General features: G+C 39.2%; 3 protein-coding genes and 1 long non-coding RNA gene across 5 annotated transcripts in view; 1 reads left to right on the forward strand and 3 right to left on the reverse strand.

The window, feature by feature from the left end:
- Positions 1 to 60: 60 nt before the first annotated feature.
- Positions 61 to 11,972, reverse strand: stxbp2 (syntaxin binding protein 2). The gene is made up of 19 exons (XM_088437758.1): positions 11,866 to 11,972; positions 10,954 to 11,003; positions 10,797 to 10,878; positions 10,541 to 10,617; positions 9,980 to 10,055; positions 9,795 to 9,898; positions 8,950 to 9,101; positions 8,789 to 8,873; positions 7,023 to 7,153; positions 6,844 to 6,951; positions 6,698 to 6,755; positions 6,537 to 6,602; positions 6,089 to 6,169; positions 2,937 to 3,078; positions 2,746 to 2,852; positions 2,542 to 2,640; positions 2,371 to 2,456; positions 1,524 to 1,681; positions 61 to 508 (listed from the first exon to the last, which is right to left on the reverse strand). The coding sequence occupies exons 1-19, from the start codon at positions 11,900 to 11,902 to the stop codon at positions 393 to 395; spliced, it is 1,815 nt and encodes a 604-aa protein (XP_088293884.1). The 5' UTR covers positions 11,903 to 11,972; the 3' UTR covers positions 61 to 392.
- A 264-nt stretch (positions 11,973 to 12,236) lies between these two features.
- On the reverse strand, positions 12,237 to 14,028 carry pet100 (PET100 cytochrome c oxidase chaperone). The gene is made up of 4 exons (XM_088436521.1): positions 13,819 to 14,028; positions 13,594 to 13,680; positions 13,440 to 13,472; positions 12,237 to 13,272 (listed from the first exon to the last, which is right to left on the reverse strand). Exons 1-4 carry the CDS (start codon positions 13,843 to 13,845, stop codon positions 13,183 to 13,185), a joined length of 237 nt encoding a protein of 78 aa, XP_088292647.1. The 5' UTR covers positions 13,846 to 14,028; the 3' UTR covers positions 12,237 to 13,182.
- LOC148410372 (uncharacterized) lies at positions 13,635 to 21,735 on the forward strand. Its single transcript, XR_015868140.1, has 3 exons — positions 13,635 to 14,063; positions 19,253 to 19,437; positions 20,422 to 21,735. It is a non-coding gene; the product is annotated as an uncharacterized LOC148410372 (long non-coding RNA).
- brd4 (bromodomain containing 4) overlaps positions 15,117 to 23,523 on the reverse strand; it is a 34,830-nt gene continuing 26,423 nt past the window's right edge. For both annotated transcript variants that reach the window (XM_088436520.1, XM_088436519.1), the window contains exons 13-19: positions 21,686 to 22,456; positions 21,503 to 21,609; positions 20,560 to 20,710; positions 20,365 to 20,489; positions 19,191 to 19,396; positions 17,604 to 17,895; positions 15,117 to 17,105 (exon numbers count right to left, since the gene is read on the reverse strand). In XM_088436520.1, coding sequence (XP_088292646.1) covers positions 17,037 to 17,105; positions 17,604 to 17,895; positions 19,191 to 19,396; positions 20,365 to 20,489; positions 20,560 to 20,710; positions 21,503 to 21,609; positions 21,686 to 22,456 — 1,721 coding nt within the window. In that variant the 3' untranslated portion in view covers positions 15,117 to 17,036. The remainder of the gene's footprint in view (positions 17,106 to 17,603; positions 17,896 to 19,190; positions 19,397 to 20,364; positions 20,490 to 20,559; positions 20,711 to 21,502; positions 21,610 to 21,685; positions 22,457 to 23,523) is intronic.

Raw genomic sequence — 23,523 nt, forward strand, 5'->3', positions numbered from 1 at the left:
CAATTAAGAAATCTCTGCGTAATGACAAAATGAGCAAATATAAAGGGAATGTCTTTTTTTTTTAAATTACTTTATTTATACATGAGAAAAAAAACACCACGTTCCAGCATTATAACTAAGTCATGTGCAAGATGATCAAAGACAGCAGTTGCCATTGGATTTATCTGGGAAAAGTAAGGGGGTTAATTTAAGGTATCTTCAAAAGTTCATACAGTGATGTCATTCTAGTAGTCATTTAAAATACTTTCATATCAGCACATAACTAATCGCAGAGCAAATAAACAAAACTCTAAAAACAATAATCCAAATATAATGGTATCTACTTCAAATATCGGCGTGTTGCGACGTACGTATAACCCGGAGCCAATCAAAAGAAAGGAGGGGCTCTTCCTTCATTGTGCCCGCCCACTGTTTGGATCAGTGTGGTCTTCGCAATCTGGATTGGGAACCTGGTCCAGACTCTTGAGGTCGTTGAGGAAGCTGCTTGGAGTCAGGATGTGAGAGGAGCCTGTCCACAACCAAATGAAAAATGAGCAAGAAAACAAACGAACAAACAAACCAAATAAAATCCAAACTAATGCTAGTTTAAATGAACGAAGCGCTGCAGAAAATCAAGTCATCACAATGTTTGGGGGTATGTTCCCATCATAAATACAGGACAGTGCATTTAACTATTTGCATATTGTTTATTTACGCACACATATACATGTATAGTACATACACACACACACATATATATATATGCATACACACATATACAGTATATGTATACAAATACATATACACATATATGTATGGATGCACTCACACAGAGATTCAGATAAAAATAAGTATTTTTGCTTTTGTTTTGGAACACCGCCTCACTCAAAGGTAATGTGCATTGTAACATTTAATGTGTTGTTTCTGAAGCACTTGGAATGATTTACATGTAAAACACGATTCATAATATTACAAAAATAATGATATGAAAGCCAGTTTGGAGTGGATAGATTAAAAAACAACAACAGAAGTTCAACACATTTGTTCGCGTTAGCAGAGTTAAAACAAGGCCTTTCAAAACCGTTATATCGCAATATGGATATTGCATCACTTCGTATCGCGATGTATCGCCCAATACTATTTGCCTATTAGTATCACACTACTTTCCTCTTCCAAATTTATGACCATAAATCTGTCTATGAGATAAATTTGCTGGCTAAAAGAGCAAATTAGGTATGTTAAAAAGTGATAAGTAGAAAGAGTGTGTAACTGTCTCCGGTTGTCTGCATCGACATGTGAAAAGTCATTTGCGCCTAACACGTCAGCCTATATGGAGCACTTGAGCCCTGCTAGCAAGTGGCTAATTCATGCTAACCGCAGCTATAACGGAGCACACATTTGCATACATGTTGCAAAGGTCGATGTCAGCATAATCAGGCATCATATGTGCCTAACCTGAGAATACCGTTTGTACTTCTTTATTTATTTACAAAATCCCTGTTTTGACTTCGGAGGGTCGGCTGAAATGAAACGACGACGCTTACCAATGAGCACTTCCCATTTGCCGGCATAGGCTCGGGTGACTTCATAGGCCGAGCGCATCTCCGAGTGGGTGAGCCCGCCAATGACGAAAATAATGAGCCTGGGTCCAGTGTGATACTCTGTGGGGGGTCTGTTGTTGTGCCACTGACCCAGACGGGCGCTGTAAGAAATCGCAAGACTGTGAATAACAACATGGGGGATAAAACGTGTGCTTGCATAAATCAAAAAGGATAACATGCACTTTTCAAGAGCCGGAGGCGTTTTAATGACTACTCAGATTTATGGACCGCACTTTGCCGAAAAGGAAGGACACAAGCATTGTGCATTAGGCAGATTAGGAGCCCAACGCGCCTGCTTTGCAAAACAACACAGAAATGGGAATTCCCTGCAGGATTACAGCATTTCACGCAAAACTGCCTTATTTTCACCTCTAAAACCTTCTACTCACTCTACTTTTTTTTTTAAACTAAATAAAAGCTTGACTTGGACTTAGTTACAGGAATAAAAGCTTTTCCCGGCAAAAATAATCTGCCTGCATCCACCCTTTTTTTAGACACAGATGACGGCAGCTGTTTTTCTGTTTTCTATGAATGTTCTAAAAATGGCCAAACGGAAAGGGGTAGGCAGTTTGTAGTGCTTCAAGTAAAGTGACATAAACAAGTTTGATATTTTGTTCTCAACTAACATGGTGTTCTAGTGTTTACCATTTATGCCTAACAGTTATGGGATGTTAGGTTTAAATCTTCCTGTAAGGTTCTCAACCGTTTTTTCAATCATTTTTTTTTAAGGACTCTTGTTTTTGTTGTGTTGTTGTTTTCGTTAGCTACAATAACTTGGTTTAAGACCTACCTGACTGCCGTGTGTGTAGTACTGATGGGGGCGGGGTCCGATATGAAGGGCCAGTGGCGCTTGTCCAATTTGTCTTCTATGGCATTCTGGGGGAAAAAAATGATTCTGTTAAACGTAATGAATTACACACACACAAAAAAAGCAACATTTGTGTTGGAAGGTATAAGCTACCTCCATGATGTCCTTGAGGATGGGCGTCCATCTGGACAGCTGGTACGTGCTGTCTGCACGCTGTTTGCGATCGGGCAGAGTTGTACCGGCATTGGCTCCCTAAAATGTAGGGGAGTTTTTAACACATGCGACATGAGTGCTGACACACATATATTATGTAATTATAATATTATTTGAGTATCCACTGTCACAATAAATAAATACCCCTGCGATGATGTTACAGCCCAGGTTCTGGAAGTTAGTGATGATGTTTCTGTCGGCCGTCACATTGGCATGCTGGATGAGCTTGTCCAGGTTCTCCTCGCCGATGCCTGCAAGCAATCGCAATATTCGTGATATTGTAGATCCCCCACGCTGAACCGATTTCGGAATCAGTTCAGGGAGGAAAATTGTACCTTTTTTCTTATGGAAAATGAAGAGAAGGATGATGCGGAGCTTGTTGTAGGCTGAAACTTCGCTGTCGAGCAGCACGGGCACGATGCTCTTCATGGCATCTTTTAGAGGCTCCCCCTCTGCATTTGCACCCATCACCAAGTCCTGTGGCAAGATAAAGGCAAAGTGATTATCTTCCTTCAAAAAATATATTCATTTGTTAAAGCAAAGGTGTCCATACTGTTTTCCTATGAGGGCTAGACACAGATAACAACAAAAATGGGCCAGTGGGCCACATATGGCCTCAAATATGTATCATGTATGTAGAAACGCATCTATGCTATTTTGCTGGGTCTCTGTAAGGACATAATGAAAATGAATGAAATATAAACAATCATAATGAATCATTCAAAGTCAGATTTGTGACCTTTGTTGAATTTCCTTTCCAACAATCTCTTATTTGTGTATTTTGACCCAATAGTTCCTGATGCGTAATAGTGATGCGTTCTACCAAACCAGGTTTGTGTCAGGGGGATTAGTTTGGATTTATTGATGGAAAAATAAAAAAGTCAACAGAAAAGTCCATTTTGGGATTTGTACAAGGTCTCAACTTTCTAATCCCAGTAGCCAAAAGGCTCAAACTGTAATCAAAGTATAAGAAATAAGGGATTAGTTGACAATGCACACCATTAACTCATTTAATCCCAAAGACATATTTTTATGCGTTTTTTTTTTAAAGAGTCCAGACATTAAATCCCTAGCACTTTTTTTTTTTTAAGTGGCTAAAAAGAAGGTCTAAAAATGGCCTCTACAAAATGTTTCAAGCACCAATTTACTACTTACTTACTAAATAAAGTAAATTACTTTAGGTACTTATTTTAGATAATTAAATACAAAGGTAATCAATTACTTTAGGCATGCACTTGAAATCAATTAAAAAAAATGTATTTATACTTGGGATTTAATGCACTTCAAATACACAAATAATTGTAAAAATGTATATGTGGATACTTGGGATTTAATGCCTGGACTCTTAAAAAACAAACAAAAAAAAAAACTATAAATATCTTTAGGAACGAGTGAGCTAAACAATAAATTTGCCAAAACCTTAAACATGTTTGTCTCCAAAAGAGAGATTTCAACTTTTTGAAATCACAATTAGAATATATTAATGTTCAATTTCAAAGCCATAAGCCTCATTTTGTGAAAATGCATCACAAGTGTTCAAAGGAAAACAGCCACACCCCTTTTTGCCCAAAATTTCAAAATTTGACTGGGTGTACCTACCAAACACTGGCTCCGATTGACCTAATTTTTTAGAATTAACACTGCGAAATCACTATCAACAGGTACACCAACTTTTATCCAAATCACAATCGGCTTGGTTTTAATTTTCATATTTTTGGGTGATTTGGCCGTTTGGACCTTGGCGTCCTTATTAAAAGTCCAAACAAGCTTGAGCACTTTACGAGGTGGGGGCATCATAATTTTTAAGTGACACGTCACTCAAATGGACATGATATTTCCTTTGTGGACACAAAAGCTGGTCCCAGGACCGGGCCATGGCGTTATCCCATCCCCAATAAATCCAGGCCACAGCCATATGCTTGGCAGGATTTTTACCTCACCAAGTTATGAAATGTTATTAAGTGTGCTAACACTCTTGCGGGTGTTGACGTCTGATCACAAGCTCCTTATACAATATGAGCGCCATTCTCCATTAAACACCACTAACCGTGCCAGCGGAATTTCAACATACACGCCGTCTGCACTATAAATAAACGGAGGTCACTCGGTGTACCAAGGGGGACGAGGAATTCTCCCGCCGATAGGACTTAGGCTAACGCGTCCTGGCTGATCCTTCCTGCTCATGCAAATACCGCCGCTTTGCGTTCACGCACTTCTGAGCAGACGAGCGCAGAGACGTTTAATGGGCCGGGCGGGACAGGAAGGCCTCTTTCCTGAGTTGAAGGATCAAGAGTCCATTATCCTACTTCTATTTATAATGTCATCTACAGATGTGCGAATGTACTCTGTGACCAGATGTGGCAAAAGATGACCTCTGCAATCTGATCATGTAGCTAAAAGAATAATAAAAAGGCGAAATCGGTGTATCATGGGCAATAGAAACTTATGCTAATTACCTAGAAAACCACAAGTAAAAACATCAAAATTGTACAGTTCAATACAGATTAAAAATTTGTAGCAAAATAGTGTATTCGTTTCCATACTACTCATCTTCTAACTTCTCCCTTTAACGTCACGAGCAATTTTGGAACCCATGGCTAACCAATTGAATTAAGCACTAAAATTCACAGTAAATAATAAATAATAATAAATGACAATAATAAATAATAGCAGAGCAGAATCTTAGGGTCGCCGTGACGCCGGCCAACAGCAAATCGACATCTTAGTCACGCCGACCAATAGCAGATGAGCGTTTTACTGACGTTGCAGCGACGCATATAGTGATGTATGAGCGCGATGCGACGCGCAATCATACGCACGCACAATCACCACCAAGTTTGAATTTTGTAATTATTGTTGATGCCATAAAGAGGGAAAAATGCCGTAAAGAGGGGACGAAAAAACACTTCGCAATGTGAAAATAACGTAAGCCAGGGGCGCCATAACCCGGGGTTCCACTGTATTATACTTTATAATAATACACTGATTAAAGAAGTCAACCCTGAAATGTATTTCTTATTCTTATATATTCTTAACAAGGGATTCTGATGAACTCATTCCCAAAGTTGAGTTAAGTTTTTTTTAAGGCGTGCAGAGATTGAATCCCGAGTACTTATATTTTTCAATTTTCTTCCAAGTATTTTGCTAGAGAGTCTAAAAATGTCTGGTAGTAGGTAATCGATTTACTAAAGTAAAAGTAAGAATTACTTTTATAAAGTGCTGCAGTAATTTATTACTTTGGGTAAATCTAATCAATTACTAAAGTAATTAATTAGTTCATTAATTATTTTTTTATCTATTACCTCAAAACTCAATACCTTGTCAATACCTTGTGAATAGGATTTAAATTGCTGGTTTGTTCCATGTCAGAAAAAAGCCCAAAAATGTGTTTGTTCTCCAAAGTAAACGCAGATATTTGCAAATTTTCTTTTTTGAGATAAAACATAAAAATCCAGTTTCTAGAACCAAAGAAGTACCAAACACTGACCTGTTCCACTTCGCAGAGCTTATCAAGCGATGCCTTGAACTTCTTCATACAAGCTTCAGCCAAGTGCAAATGAGTAGAGTACTGTAGTAAAAAAATGCTTTAATAATAATAATAATAATAATAATAATAATAATAATACAACCGTAACAATAAGAAACAAATACTCTAACAAATACTAAAGTTTTCCGAAACTCATTTGTGTCCATTGTATTGGACATTTGTTTTTGGTCTCTATCTTTAAAATCATTTGAGATACTCTATGAAGTCCCGATGTCCTCAGTAGAGGACATATTGGACTTTCTAATGATGTCTCATGTGTTTGGGTGGAATGCAATCCACTTTGCTGTCTTGCTGAGACAAAATGGACACAACAGTGGGCTTAAATAAATCGGTTTTGGGTTCATAAGGCTCTTTTGTAAGAAATTATTTTTTAAAAAAAAGGACTTACCATACTTAACTCCTTCTGATACTGTGGCATCTTCTTTAACATCTGAGATAGATCTTTGATGTTGGCCTGTAGAAAAAAAAACCCAAACAACCATACAATAATAAATAATCTTACATGATGTCTAAAATGATACCAAAAGGACAAAGACAGTCTATCTTTACATTGTCAGTGCACATCCTCTTGCTTTCACAAAAGGTGTTCAGCAGCTCTGTCACTTTCCTACAAAAAAAAAAAAAAAAAACATTTAGGAAAATCTTTAGGGTCGCCGTGTGCATACGTGAAGTGGGACGTGTCCTGCCATACTCACGTGGAGACGTCGGCGATGTGCAGATGTCTCAGTTGAACCCAGAGCTCGTCGTCTTCATCCAGCAACACTTCTCTTTCTTTGGAATTCCCTATCCCGGTTGTCTGATAACTATACAAGCAAAAAAAAAAAAAGTTACGCATAGCCCAACACAATACGAGAAAAGTGGAACGTGTACCCACGTGTAAATGTCCTTTTGGATATCCAGCAAATCGTATGCCATGGCCTGGAATGTGAGCTCGTGCAAGAGAGGTGAGATGGGATCCAAGCCACGGTCCACGATAATAAGTTGGGAGCGCCCCTTGTTTACCCCCTGAAATCAACGCAGAATGTTATATATTATTAACATGAGGTTGCATTTTTATTCACATTCCATCATGCAAATAATTTTTTGTGCTTCCATGTGTGCGATTGTGTAAGAAGGTTCCATTTATATGTGAGTGGTATTTTATTGTACAGGGGCCCTCAATTAACAACTATACCATTAAGGTAGAATTTTTTTAATTTTTGCTCGTGTGATGGGTGTTCAAGTACTAAAGTAATTCATTACCGGTATATTAGTGAGCACTTCTAAGAAAACACAGATGTGCACGCACACACTCAATATACGTCTATTGAATAATTTGTGTTTAGTTAGTTGTCTTTAGCTATTCAAGCACTAAAATATATGATTAGTTCAGATAATGAAGTACGAAGGTAATTGATAAATACTAAAAGTAATCCATTATTTCAATTATGAAAGATCAGTTCCCTCGTGTCGTTTTTCAATGCTTCCCCTTTGATGAGAAATGCATTTGATGTAAAGATCAAACGATTGTACAAAATATGTAATTGACACAAATAAAGAATTATAACGTTTTATAAAGGAGTGACTAGCACATAAATTAGCAAAAAGGTGCTTCATGTTTCAAATGATTTGCTCTTAATTTGAAAAAAAAAAATTGTACCATTCCTGTCACGACATTAAAGAGAATGAAATTAAATTTGCTGGCATATGAAGAAACCCTGTTCAAATCTCACGTACCTGTGGAGGTACCACCAATAGACAACTGTTGGTTTAAAAGGTTATGAAGGGGGCGCCGATGCTATTCATTGGCCCATCAATGGCAAGTAACAAATATACAATGTATAATTAATTCTTCTTGTGTTATGTTTAGTTTGACAGTAACTTGAATTGGGATTGGCAATAGGCAGCATGACGCCTTTTTGAGGGGAAGGAATCGATGTCTATCTGCTGCACTAATATTTACTGTAATTATGCCTTTGCCATAAAAAAAGGTTAATAGTAGACATAAGGCACGATCTAATTTATGTATAGTATGGGTTAAAAATGTTAAAACAGACTAATTCACACACATGGTCTTAATTACTATGAATCTCTGACTTAAGTATAACCGTAACTACCGAAATATAGAACACACTTTTTTTTTCCCAAAATGAAGGCCAAAAGTATGGGTGCGTCTTATAAAAGGTAACTTAAAGTTTAGAGTTATTTTTTTCAACATTTAAAAGATTGCATCGATCAGCCACATATATTTGAGGAATTACTGTACTCCATTGAATCAGACGGTGTTTTCAAACGTCTGTACATGCAAATTGGGGTAACATCGTCATTGTAGGAGAGCCCCCTTCATTATTTTCCTCTCATGCAACATAAAGAACATTCTTATGTCAACACCAAACAACCACAAAAAAAAAAATACATGCCTGATAAGACTCATCCCGGAACAAGGAAAGGTGAGCTAAGAGAAAGAAGAAAAAAGGGGAAAGCAGCAGTAAAGAAGAAAATAAAATAAGAGACACCCACAACCTGTAGAGGTGAAAAGCTGCACCATCAACAACAGTTTATGCTCTTATATGGAAAAAGCTGCTAAAGTAGAATAAAAGGAGAATAATAATCCACTTCTATATGGCGTGTAAACGAGGAATAGTAGAAATGCACTAGAACCTCTCCCATGCTCGGGTTGTCCGCTTTGTGGGCGTTTAGGTGCTGGTAGACTTCTTCGGCCAGTTTGGCGTTCCTGTCCGGGCCGCTTAAAAGGACGAGAGCAGAAATTCATTAGTGCAATTTCTTCAACTCATGTACAAGTTTCAAGGCAGGGGGCGTACTTGCGGTATCGGATGGCGGGGTACTCCTTCAGCGTGTCGCATAAAGTGGCGATTTGCTCGGCGAGACTCTCGATCATTTTGTCCCTCGTGTCTTTATTGGACTTGGGGCTGTAGAATGTGTAGAAGGAGCTTGGGTGGTCCAGGGAAAACACCTTCAAGGGACGACACGGAAGAAAAGTGACATTTCAGTTGACTCCACCAGCTGGCCGACCATATTTAACTCGTTCAATGCCAAAGACGTATTTTTACGTTTTTTACTTATTTTAAGAACCCAGACATTAAATCCCAAGGATTTTTTTTTTATATATATATATCGCCTTGATTTTATTTGTTTTCTTCAACTGCTTGCTTAAATGGCTGGAACTATGAATTACGTATCAGTAAAAAAATAACCTCAGGTAATTGATAATCAGTTACTTTCAACATTAATCTTTAATACTTGACTACGCAACATGATGCAACTTTAGCACTTTTCTTTGGTACTAAAGTAATCACTGTCGACTAAGTAATGATAGATTTCTTTCGTAATTAAAGTACTAAAAGAGTCAATTTAGGTACTAAAATACTTAAGTACTGTACTAAAGACATGTATAACTTTACTACTTAATTCTCATTCACTTGTCATTTTTAGATGTCCTTAAGAGAAAAACCACATCATTATTAAAAAACACACCCACAAAACAAACAAACAAACGAACAAAACGCCTGGAGTGAATGTCTGTCTTGGATTAAAAATATATCTTTGGGACTGAATGAGTTCAAAAGTAAAGTAAAATCATGTGATTATTATTCACTTAAAGTTCAGTGTTTCTAGTAAGCTTTTTCCCAAAATAAAAATATGCTACCTGAGACTCATACGGTAGGAAAGCGACGTTAATCTCTTTCAACGTCTTGGCGGCCTTGGACACTCTTGATCTTGCAATTTCATTGAAAAGATTATCAGGACAAGCTGATGAGGACAAAAATGGACAAAAACATGAAATGACCTGTACGAGCATTTGGATTGTTTTCGCAAAACAAACAAACTTACTGTCTGTGAAGAAGATGTGGGCCGCTTTGTACGTAAAGGCGGAGTCCTTGAAGTCGTTTATGAGCGCCCGAACTGACTGCAAGTTAAAATTTTGCGTTATTAAGAATTACAACCTCTTACATTATTACTGTTTTGGATACTACATGGCCTACTTTGGATGAGCACTCATTTACATTTGGGAACATATACAATTAATTACTAATTTTGGATGAAAACGACACCATGTGCTGAAGGCTCAGGTAATGACCAATGACAGCTCAGCTTGTGAATGTCACATGACCAACAGGTGATTGGTCATTAAATGAACCTTGACCACAGATGATGTCATTTTTAATGGATGGAAACTGTGTTTTTAAAGGTAATAATAGTACTTGGAAAATAAATTATAGACAAAATGTTAACTTTTTACTGCTGAAAATGGCGAAATAAGTGGACGATCCATTTAAGTCACCAGTAGACACACCGATCAATTCCACACAACCGACCAAATTTTTAAAATTTGATCAATCATAATGCCCCTTCCCAGTTATAAGTCGGTTTAAATTTTGTGAGCAAGCTGACCTTTTCCACCGGTGAGATCAAATATATGGCCTCCAGACAAGAGATGGGTTCTCTGCTTTTATTGAGGTCCTCCACAACTACAAGCACAAGAACGCTCAATGATCTCACACTGAAAACTCAACACTATGAAACCAGTAGTATGTAATCAAATCAGCATTCATTCATCCCCCGAGGATAGGAATTATGTCAAGCATAGTCATATAAATACTTTCAGCATTGCACTCAGCAGGATACATAACCAGCATTGCACACTTACTAGTGACTCCCTCTGCCAGGATATCTGACATCTTGCAACAAGACGACAGAATCCGCATGCTCATGTGGTCCACAATAAGAACCTAAAGGCATTTTAAAAAGCTTGAAATGCAAATCAGAACTACTGGTTGGTTTTGTGATAGTTGGACGACATTTACCTTCCACTCTCCATCTTTTCTTACACTCTTGATGACACCATTTAGGATTTCTGTTGACAAAAAAAGATGACAGTTCCTGCTGCTTTGCAAAGTCATGCAAAAAGAGGATGCAACTCAAAAATAGTTCAAAATCCTTTACTATAAGCTACTGCATAGCTAAGTTAGGGTGTAAATAGAAAAAAAAACAAAACGACACTTTGGTTCATCTTGTGTGGGTAAAAATCAATGTAATGCAACCTGCTCTTCAAAACCTGTCAGCTTTGACGTCAAATACACATCGAAAATTTTACATTTTTGTTTTCAATATTGGTTTTAAATGTTTCAAACAAAAGAACCACTTGTATTCAAAATCGTACTTGAAGTATGATTTTTAAGGCTAGTTGATGCACTAAAGAACATATACAGTATTAGATAAACATTAAGACAAACATAAAATGTCTTAGTAACTGCCTTATTTTGAGCAATCGATTAAAGTTAGTTCTTTCTAAGGACAGCGAAAACTGATTCAATTAAACTTGAAATTATAAGTCAAATGTTATTAGTTTGAAGTTAGCTCAATTTTGAATAGTAATACGCGTCATGAATGGGAAGGAAAACTTGCAGAACTTCCCCATTACGTAAGCTAGCTGCCATTAGCCTTCAGCTGCCAGTCTTTGACGTACACAATTCAAATAAAATTGCCATTGAGTAATTTCACTCAAGCAAAATTTTCTCACGTTGGTAATTATGTCGCTCGAATGTCAGTTTAATTCTGCATTTTGATTTATGCCAGGAAAGATCTACGAGGAACAAACTTTGTTGTCGGACGTCACGTTCGCAATCCCGATTCATTACGCTTAGAAATAAAAACAAAATCCTCTAGTGGTGGTAAACGCAATAAATTAGTTCAACAACGGAATCTGTGTCACTTACTTTCTCCTACTATAGTTTTTAGCCCGATTGGAGCCATCTTGACAGCAGTCGGGTACTAACTTCTGCCAGAATTAGTTACTTCCTTGTTGATAAATTCTGCTTGCTCGTCATAAACATTTCCTGGGGAAACACTGACCCCTACAGTGTATTGACGGCATGACACGAATTGTGTTCCACCATTGCAAAACGTTTACCGAAAGACTGGATAGTGTTTTATCGAACTTCGTTTAAGATCCTCTAAGATCCTATGTGCTCCAACGTGAATAAAAATGCAATAATTTAACGTGAAGTCAACAATTAAAAATTATCGATTAATTACAGTGATAATATAGCAAATGTAGCTTGAGGAAATTATTTGTCAAGACAATGCATGAAAGGTCAGCAAATCAATCATCTTTTTATTTATTTTGCATACAATACGGTAGCGGCAACCAAAAGCTTCTGCTTTCTCGATTGTGCAAGTTTCTACCAAGAGCACGGTGTGAAAATTTAGCATTGTGGAGGGAAAAATATCCTCCCAAAATCTAGTTGTTTTTGTAATGAGTGACCCTGCAAAATTCCCACTTTACAAAACCTTAGTCTGAGACTAGGATGAGACAACAACAATTTAGATGTGAGCTGGTGTGAGACAGTACCCAAGAGTCTTTCCCACATCTTCTCAAAATCTTCTAATGTGCACATAGCACAAAAAACTGCACGAGTTTTAAAAGGTAATATTGAATGAATGTAACACAGCGGAGACATTTGTAGCAATTACAATTAGAGCTATTGACAGAAAATTATAAATGCCACCAAGAATATGTGTGTGAGATTTTTCTGGTGATTGCTCGTCACCTGTGAAAGTCAGGAACGGTTTTGTAGCCTGCACAAAAGGTTAGTTGTTTTTAAATGGTGAATTATTTACAATAGTGTTTGTGCGACAATAGTCCCTCTTCCAAATTTTGCAAATTGATGTTGGGTGATCTGGGCATCATATATTGTCAGAATCTGGAGAGACAAAAAACACGAACTAAGAAAATAACACTACCATTTTTTACAATGACTCTTTATATGTCCATAGCAACTCGCCATGTTAAAGTCGTCAGACAACCACCAAATTTGTCTCAGAAGCTCAAAGACACATGCATCATAATAAACTTCGCAAACATTTAAAAAAGTCCCGTGGCATGTATGACTGGTGAATCACTGAAAAAAAGATATTGTATAATGCACTGTCAAAACAGTAATAGTATCATGAAAATTCAAATCTCCCGCCTCCACTCATCATTGCTTGATACTTCACCACCAGTTTTGGCATAAATATATTTCCAACAATCTTTAGTTCTCAGACTCCATTGAGATTTGTTTTAGTCTCCGTTGCTCTTTTCGTGCTCGCATTCTCTCCTTGAAGTCTTCCAACTCTTTCCTCTGCAAGTGAACATGATAAAATAAATATGGGTCATATGAAGTCATTTTGAAGCCGAAAGACCAGCAAAAGAAAACAAAAGAAAAAAAAAAGAAAATGTGGACAAATTCAAAATATTGTCATATCTAACGTCCTGATATGCCATCTAAAGTTTTTGAAAAACACTTACATTATGTCCGTCGTCAGCGGGGAAGATCTCCCTCTGGGTTCCATTACAAGATTTCATCATAAAAAAAAAAAAAATACATATTTTTAAAAAGTGAATTAGTTTTACAGCATTGTATAGTACCTTTAATGTGAAATTACACTACAGCATTACAAACCTTCCGCTTTACGACGTATTCCTCAAAATATTCAGCTTGATTTGAGATCCAGAACATAGTAACGGGGAAGGACAAATATAACACCATCTATTCAATAACAACAAAAACACAATCATGTCAGTAGTCTTGATCCAGAACTAGAACTTGAACCAAAATAAATCCAAAATCGTTAGTTGTTTTTATCGTTACGTAGTATGAGGTGAACAAAACAACAGCCGAACTTACTTTGAACACTTCTATTTTTACGCCCATTTTTCGCCCAAATTTCACCACACCACTTCTGGAACGTTGTTTATATTTGAGCAAAAGCCGAAGACCTTCACGGTGTCATCCACCGCAGTCAGGCAAACCTCCAACACGGAAAGATAGGAGTCAAGCTAGCCGCCCCTCAATTGCTGACATTCTACATTACGGTAACACGTCCCCCAGCCGGTTGTTTGGACCTTCAGACTAAAAGCTTCAGAATATGCGTAAGTATCAGCGCTTTGGATTTGAAATGTTAGAAAATAATTTAGTTTTGGATGAAATTCTTTCCGTTGGTCAGTAATTTGAACATTTCATTCTTGCCAAACCGAGGATTTGTTTGTTACATACAATTCCTTAACAGAAATATTGTTGAAAGTGTAAGCGAGGGACGAGATTGTATTAGCGTGCTTGATTTCCGATTGTATTCTTCCTGTGGTGGGGAAGTAGGTTTTGTCACGTCTACTCGTTGCCTTTTTTTTTTAAACTTCAGCACCACACTAGAACACGGCGGAGTCACCAATGCGGTGCCGATGTGCAGTTGGGTCGCGAAAATCTTTCAACTGCAGTGGGTCAGACATAATTCACCCACGGAAATGTGGTTCGAAAAAGAGGTTCCGGGGGGAACAATAATACAGAGAGACGAGTTAGCGCAGTTAGGTTATGTTCAGAGTTCAGAGATATACATGTGTGAACTGTCGTTGTCAGATGTCAATAAAAACATCGCTGTTAGAATTCCCATTGACTCCGCCTCCAACTCGAAATGCGACCCGCTACAAAACGTCCCTTCGCCTCTACAGGAAGAACACAACCGGAAGTCCGAACACCAAAACAGTTTCGTCACAACGTGCGCCTCAAATTTAAGTTCCGTGTCGGAGTTATGTCATCAAACGTTTGCGTAATTATTACTTTCTCATTGAAAATGCTGTGCATTCAAAAAGGTATTGTGGTGCACACACTAAATATGGTATTTAAATCAAAATTGTGTCGATGGAATAAGAAATACTCTGCTTATAGAAATGTATGTCAAAGATCTGTCAATTTGCACCATGAACGTCACACGGCCAATTCTGAGAATATGAGTTAGAAGTTCTTTTTATCTGCACTTCAGATGTCAAATCCTGGATTAAAATGTTGGGGTTGTCAATGGTGGTCGAGAGTTTGTGGTGAAAGTAAGGTTCGCCAATATGTGTTGCTTTTGTATCATGTTACTTCCAACACTTAAAAAAAAACCAACATACATAAGAACTGGCAAGAATGAAAAACTGTACACTGATTCATCAAGGACAAATACAAGAGAGAGATTTATTTATTCTTTTTTTATTGTTTTCTATAAAAAATGAGTTTATTCAATGATCAGAACAGACCGAATCAAGAGATCTTTATAGACCACTCACAAAATAGCAAACAATAAATTGAGGACATTGTTTGTGAACAACCCCCTCTCCCGCCAACCCCTCCTAGAAAAAAAAAAATGAATGCATGTAACAAAATAAAATACCTGAATAAAGCAAACTCTCGGGCTGAGTCAGCACATTCTCCGTAGAACACATGGCACAACAGTTTTTATGAAATGAGACAATGTAAGAGAAAAAAGCCAAGGAGTTCAGTTTATCCGTTCAAAGCCAGATGTGATATATTCATATGCGGCAGACTTCATGGGAATTAATAGAAAGGTGACTTGAGCAAAAACAAACAAAAAAAAATGTTCTCCTGAAGTACTCTTTATTCTCTTCAAAAGATTGAAAATATCTTAAAAAAAAACAAATAAAAATAATAAACACACAATCACACTGCCATTCGAATGTACACAAACACACACGAGCATTATCCAAAACCAAATGCGTCACCGCTGAGACTAAAACGAGTGCCCAGATAAAACCACATTTAAAATCCCCGATGGTTCAAATATAAAACATCCTTTTTTCTTGTTTTGTCTTCGTCTTTTACACACACTCATTCAAAAACAAACAAACAAAAATAATGACATTCACCCAACCCCCATTGTTCAGGCGTCACACTCTAGCCACGCCGCCTCCGAGTGTAACATACGCCAAAAGGAGAATTGCAATACAATAACAATAATAATAATAATAATTATACAGGCACTGGAGAAAATCAAACACAGGAGACCACATTGTCTCAAAGAAGTCACATCCACTAACAAAAACAAAAAATGGACTCCCTATTTTTTTTCATTTTTATTGTATTTTTTTTTTTTTTTTTTTTTTTTTTTTTTTTTTTTTTTTTACTTTTAAAATGGAGGATGTGTCAGACTGAATCCAGTAGTGTGACTGCTGATTTGGAGTACAAAGGTAGCGGTAGGTTGCCAGCGGTTCTGCTGGGAAAATCATCATCATAGTAGTAATAACAATAATAATAATAATAATAACTGATGCTCCAAAACATTACCCTCTGCATCCTGTCAGGGATTTCAAAATATGACTTCAACCGTCTGTCAATTAAATACTTGCTGGATAATGCATTTCATTTATTTCTTTTTAAACTAGCTACCTATGACTTGATGAGGAAGAGAGAGCATAAAAGGTTTGGCATAGAGATGTGTGTGTTGTGTGTGGAGTGCGTCGGTTAAAATAAAAGCTCCTAAATAAAGAGTTATTATAGTATAAGAAAATACTTCTTTACAGTAGATACTAAGAGCATGACTGCTCCTACGTGTCGTAGTTGTTTCGTATTAAATGTCACTTTTCAAAGTGTGTGTGTGTATGTGTATGTGTGTGTAGGCCACATAACCTCATGGTCTTGAAAGAGATGTGTAAGGCAAAGTGTACCTTCTCTATTGAGAAATAGACAGATTTACAGTGTGGGAACACCCCCCCCTCCCCCCAAGACCATTTCATGTGTTCACATTAAAAAAAAAAAAAAAAAAAAAAAAAAAAAAGAGAGAGAGCAAGACTTGTTCTCCAAATCAGTTCAAGAAACAAGCGTGCTCCAGTCTTGCGTCAGTAAATAATCAGAGCTTTGAGTTCAAATGACGGTTTTCGTGACCCCCCCAGAACGATGGAGACAAAAAGGCAAAAAGTGCCGACATGGCGTCCACTTCCAAGATGATGATGATGCTTTTGCTTCATCCTTTTAAAAAGTTGCTTTTTCTCTCTTTTTTTGTGTGTTGGGGATGGGGGAGGCTTTTTTTTTTTGCAGTTAAGTTTCCACTCTACCTTCTTGTCTTTGTCGCCTCTTCAGAAGATGTTCTCCTCAAAGATCGCCATTAAGTCACTTTGGAAATTCATGTCAATCGTTGCTGCCATCTGAGGAGACAAAAAAAAAAAAACTGACTGTTTATTTATTTTTTTAATTTTTTGAAAGGGGGGGGTTATTTAAAGGCTTTGTCCTGGCTAAAAAGTCGTAATGTAAGAAGACATACTATATGCAAATAGAACAATGTGGGGTGGGGAAAAAAAATCAAAGTGATGAAAGCAAAGCAATGCAAAAAAATTCCCAACATAAAATAGTATGTATTAAATGCAGATGCTAACAAAAGAACGATTAGAGTTGGAAAAAAAAATCCCAAATGACGCACAGTGCAGTGCAATGCAATGCAAAAAAAGTCGTAACGTATGAAGACATATTATATGCAAATGCTAACAATAGAACAATTTGGGGTGGGGAAAAAACAAAAAGACAAACAATACAACCTATTGCAAATAAGTCATAACGTAGGAAAAAAACGTATTATATGCAAACGCTAAAAATAGAATCCCAACTGAGAAAGAATGCAAAGGAAATGTTAAAAAAATCAATCTTACGGCTTCTCTCCGCCTCCTCTCTTGCTCCCGGCGGCGGGCCAGCTCCCTCTGCTGGTCGAGCGGGCTGTGAACAGCGGCGGGCTGAGGCGGCGTGGGGGGCTGCGGGGGCGGCGCCGGCTGCTGCGGCGGCGGCGTGGGCTGCTGCTGCGGCGGCGTTTGGATCACAGCTGGCTGAGGCTCGGGCTGCTGTGGGGGCACTTGGATGTGCTGCTGCTGCTGCTCCAGGCGCCGGCGCGGTTCCTCGTGCGCCCTCCTGCTCGTCTCAAGGACGACGTCGTCGTCGTCCCGGCCTCTGAAAGGTCAAAGTCACACTTTGATCAACGTTTTTAATTGGCTGATGGGCCCATCTTTGTTGTTAAAGTAGAAGTTGATGGAAAGCTTTCCACGCTAACTTCCATTCGCTCCCTCGGACCAGCTCCTAGCTAAAAAAAACCAAAAAAACAAAACAACAACAAAAAAGCTAACCTAAAAACATAAACCAAATCAAATTCATTTTTCTCTTTCACTCACAAAGACATAAGATTTATCAAAGTCCAGACATGAAATCCTAGTTACTTTTAACGATCTTTCAATTTTTTTAAATGCTTAGCGAAAGAAGGGTTTAAAATTGTATGGTGCTGAATTAAAGTATTATTACTAATAGTATTAGTATCAATACTAAAACTCTTACAGTAAGTAGCATTGTATCAACCCTTGTGAATTATGATGTCCGGTTCTTTGATCTTTACCCTTGTAAATTATGATGTCCGGTTCTTTGATCTTTACATCATAGGCACTCATCAGAGGGAAAGCATTGCAAACAGACACTTGGGAGCTGAAATTTCACCCAGACGGTTGCACAACTAGTTGTTTCACTACCACAAGTGTGCCATAACTTGGCTAAATTACTGCGCGAATAACGTGGAAGAAAATGATCTAAACACTGCACAACAGTTTAAGTAATCAATTACTTTATGCGCTAATCAACTGCTTTAGATACTTTAGCGCCGAAAGTAATCAATAACTTTAGTACTTGAATACCTGAAATAACTGATTAGTCTTTTAGTGCCGATGATTATCTTTGTACTTGAGTACCTATAGTAACTGATTATTTTACAGAAGTGATTTTCCACTTTAGTAATTGAATACCTAAGTGATTTTCCACTTTAGTGGTTGAATACCTAAAAAACGTCTATTTTGATATTTGTCATGTACATAAAAGGCAACCACATAAGATGGGGGAATGCTAGCATTTACAGAGGTTCAGTTTTATCCAAATACATTTTGAACATTGAGTATATTCATCAAGGAATAGAAATTTCTGTTCTACTTTATTGATTGAGGCATTAAAAATGTTCACATTTGAAGGCTCAAAAGGGCAAAATCAACCTGGACTCAATTTAGTTTGTCGTTGAACTGGCCACTAGAGCGCGCTCAAATCATCTTAGTCTCTCTCAAGGATTGCAAAATACCAACCAGCTCTTGATTTCCAAATTATAATTGGATGACTCTAAATGATTAGGAGGATTTGTTCCTCATTGATTTGCTTGAAAAAATGGTTGGTAATCGTTGAAAGTTTACAATCTCCTTTGGTCTTTGAGTACTTGCCGAAGTTTGTCCTGCTCTCGCCTCATGCGGTCTTTTTCCGCCTGTTCGGCTTGCGCCTTCAGGGCCTTCTCCCGCTCCTCCTTCTCTCGGGCGGCCCGGCGGAACTGCTCGAAGCTGTCGCTGGACGACTTGACGGCGGACATCGGCGTCGACGTGGACTTCTGGGCCAGGCTGGCCCACGAGCCCATGTTCTTCAGTTTCACATCCTGACACAATAGCGCAAGAATGATCAGCAACTGGCACTTAGGTATATGGAAAAAAATCAATGATTTCTTTGATGGAATGGACATTACCATAATCCCCTAAATATAAGACACATTTAGAGCCAAATTTTAGGGTCAAGTTCTGCTATTTTCTATGTTTCCGTGGAGGGGACGCACCAACAGTTCGAGTTAGGACAAGAACAACGATAAAACAACATAAACCATCAACAAGAATTGGAATAAATCAAAGGCAAAACAGGAAACGCAAAACAGGAAACGCAAAGCACTTCCAGATTAAAAGCGCACATTTCACAATAGGGTAAGTAAACATTACAAACTGAAGAATTCTTAACACAGAATAATAAAACTTATCTCTGTAATTTCTTGCTTTTTTAATATCCCTAATCATTATATTAACTGTCATAAATAAGCTTGTTTACCACTCTGTTCCATTTCTGAATAGATGTGTTCACATCAAACTTTCCGGCAGCCTCACTCCCCCCCCCCCCAAAAAAAAATCTCTTTCATCTTGAAAGCTACAGTAAAATCTCTTTCATCTTGAAAGCTACAGTAAAATCTCTTTCATCTTGAAAGCTACAGTAAAGTCCCTGTGAGTGATCAAGGACGGACTCGGATGTTAGTTCAGTCAGCTCGCTTCTTTTATTGAAAATAATGTTTACCAATTGCGGCGAACACGAGTTGCTGTTAGCTGTAACTCACGTACTGGCTGCTAACAGCCAACCAACTTTAGCTTCTGTCATTATCATAATTACTGTAAGTAAGAATATGTCCGATATAGAAACGCACATTAAAACTCATATCATCTGGCTGACGGATGCGGCCATCCTCGAATGTCGTCGGAGAAAGGAAAAAAAAAAAGTGAAAGGCAAAAAAAAAAGTGTGTCTTGTATTTGGGGAGTTACAGTAACATAGCTGACTAAGTTTAAAATTTGCAGCGTTTCTATCGATACCTTTTTGGGGGCAGTGGGTGCCTTGGACTCCTGCTTGAACTTCTCCTTGTCTTGCAGGGTGGGGGGCGGCCCCCCGGGCTCGGACGAGCGGATGACAGGCCGAGAGCTGTCCATGGACTTCACATCTAAGCCACACGAGCAGGCCCTCACTCAATAAATGAAGGAGAGGGAATGAAAGTGGGTTGGGAGTCTTACTCTGTTGGCCGGGGCCTGGCTGAGCGGACTTGTTGTCGAGATGCTTGTGATGCTCGGGCCTCATGGCGGGGTTGAAAGGCTCTCCTCTCATCACGGGTGAGGGCGGGAGTTTGTCCTCTTTGATGGCGCTTTGACTGCCAGGCACCCGTTGCTGCGTTACAAACACGATAGTCATTGGCGTCATTTGGCTGACACTCTCAACAGATAGGCGGAGATGAAATAATCAAAACTGGATTGAAATTAGAGCACCTTTACTTTCGAAGAACAGTTCTCAAAGCTAAATCTAATTTCATGAACAGTGCATTTTTTCTTTTCAAATGAAGAGCAAATGAAAGGCAACATGAAGCGACTAATTGCTTAATTATAGTGACTTCTTTGCAAAACACTGTACGCCTTTATTTTGCCTTTATGGATGCACATTGTCATAAGTGACACAATCATTTGCAAACTCAAATCAACTAGACTCCCTAAATAAAATATGCCTATAGATATTACTACAAAGGTTTCCCAAAAATTATTAAAATAGACATGGCCGGCAGAACACTCTACGGGGTATTTGCTGAAAAAAGAAATATTTTGCAGGGTTGAGAACTACTAGAGATTGGGTATGGGCCAATAGAATGGGGCCACTTGGTGAAATTTTGGATTTTCATTTGTGGGTTGTTTTTTTTTGGTTCCCTGTACACAGAGAAACAATGTCTTTTTTTGGCCTCATTTTGGCCCGTACCATTTTGTGACCTCAAAAATCTGTACGTGGATGGTACATTTATAAATCAAGGCCCTCCCCCTCATTCAACACATTACCGCATCAATGAGGGGGGTACACAATTGGCAAAAAAGGGGAGAAACAATGGCATCTGAATCCCAATATCGAGCGTATTTCTCCTTTTTAAACCTTTAGGAATTCTCAATTCATATATTTTTGACCAGCACCCGTACTGACCTTTTTGGGCTGCGTATTGTGAGGCGGAGACTGGTGGGCCACGGGAGGGTACTGAGGAAGTTGCGGGGAATGCATCATGAGCGGGGATGGGTTATCCCTCATGTGACCTGTCCACATAAACACGGGATGAATACCTCAAGGCAGCGCGTCGACGCGGTCTCGTTTGATCGCTTGCGCGCTCACCTGCGATGAAAAGGTCGGGCTTGGGCGGGCGAGGCGACAGCTGCTCCGGGGGCTGGATGATCTGCTGTGCTTTGTTGGTGGGCATGGCCACCTTGTGCGAAGGCCCATGAGGTTGAGCGATGAGCGTGGAAACCTGCTGATAGCTCAGCTGCTGCTGCTGCTGGGGCGGCGGCGCCTGCGGCAGGTGGCGGCTCTGGTGGAGGGACATCTGTTGGGACGGGGTTTGATGCGGCGGGGCTACCGGAGCCTGCGCCTGAAGCGGAAGCTGGGGCGAGGGCAGCGCGGCTTGGGAGGAGAGCTGAGGCTGGACCGACTGGAGCAGAGAGGACTGTCCCGCTTGCTGCTGCTGCTGCTGCTGACGAGCCTGCGCCTGGAGCGACTGCATGGACTGCTGGGGCTGGCGGACTTGTTGGAACTGCTGCAGGTACAATTGCACTTGGTTGAGGGGCGCCGAGGAGGCCGACTCTTCGTCGTCCTCCAGCAACATCTGGGGAGGCTGGGAAGACAGCAGGCCCTGGGGCGTGAGCGTCGGTGGGGACAGGGGCCTCGGGTGCATGGGCGGGGGAGGGTGGAGGATCTGCGGGGGCAGCTGGTGCGGCGCGGGTGCCGATTGGGGCTGGAGGGGTGCTTGATGCTGCATTGTGGGCTGCAACACTGGCTGCTGCTGCTGCGGAGGAGGTGCCGACTGCTGCTGCTGGGAAATTTTGGGATGAAGAGGCGCCGCCTTGTGACTCGGTCGAGACGGCTGCTGAGGCATGGAGCTGTGCAAGGCTACATAACGAGAAAGAAAAACGTCAATCGGGGCTGTAGTACTCGAGCCTGGACGCCTTTTTCTGATCCATGCGCATGGCTCAGACAAGACTCAAAGTCTGGCTTTCCACACAAAATAGTTTTATTAGCAACAAATACATGGAACTGTCAAAATGATCAAAATAAAATCGACACGATTGACCAAATTAATCAACAGCTGTTTTTGAAGTCCTCCATAAAAACAGACAATTATTTTTTGTGATTAATGAAAATGAGACAGCCGCAAACCTCTGCTTTTACTTGGAAAACAGTGACATAACCATTAACCGAATCATTTTCAAAAAGGGTGGCGAGTACAACAAAAACCTTTTTTTGACAATGTTTAAATGTTGTCTAGTTGAGCTAATGAATTAAACGACAATAATTGGTCAACACCCGGAGGATTGATCTGTCAGTTACATAAGTCAAGTTTTGATGCACATATTTGCATTTTTTTAATAGGCCTTATTCCTATTTACAATAATTACCCTAACAGGACGAACTAGAAGGTTGTTGTAAGGTAGCTGTTAGCAGCCAGTGCATTAGCTGACGTTGTCACGGCATTATTTTCAATAAAAGAAGCGAGCAGATTGAACCAACATCCGAGTCCATCCTTGTTCACACACAGAAATAATACGAACATGAAGAGGAATGTAAAAGTTATGATTTCTCCAGCTGATTCAATTCAGAGTGGCGAGCTATAGAGCTGTGTGCACTGGTGAGAGCACACGGAAAGGTATTCCATTTGATAAATGCAGTCTTTTGTCATATACCCACAATCATAAACTTGGTGAATCACCGATGGTGCGCAAATTCAGGTATTTATGGTAAAAAAGCCGTGTCACGGGGAATAGGGAAAAACATCCGTTTCAAGTGCATTCAAGTGAGGCGTTCATCGACCGCTTAGAATGTGGGGAATCTCAAACACACTGTAGTTAACGCGCAGCAAATATAGAACTTATTAATATGAAAACAAGAAAATATGAAGAGTTTAGAAATATTTATTCCGCTTAGGTATAGTTTTTACATTGTTGCCAAAGTGTTGACGC

Source organism: Hippichthys cyanospilos, chromosome 16 (assembly GCF_059441005.1).
Source record: "Hippichthys cyanospilos isolate Australia breed blue-spotted pipefish chromosome 16, RoL_Hcya_1.0, whole genome shotgun sequence".
In the NCBI taxonomy this organism is placed as follows: Eukaryota; Metazoa; Chordata; class Actinopteri; order Syngnathiformes; family Syngnathidae; genus Hippichthys; species Hippichthys cyanospilos.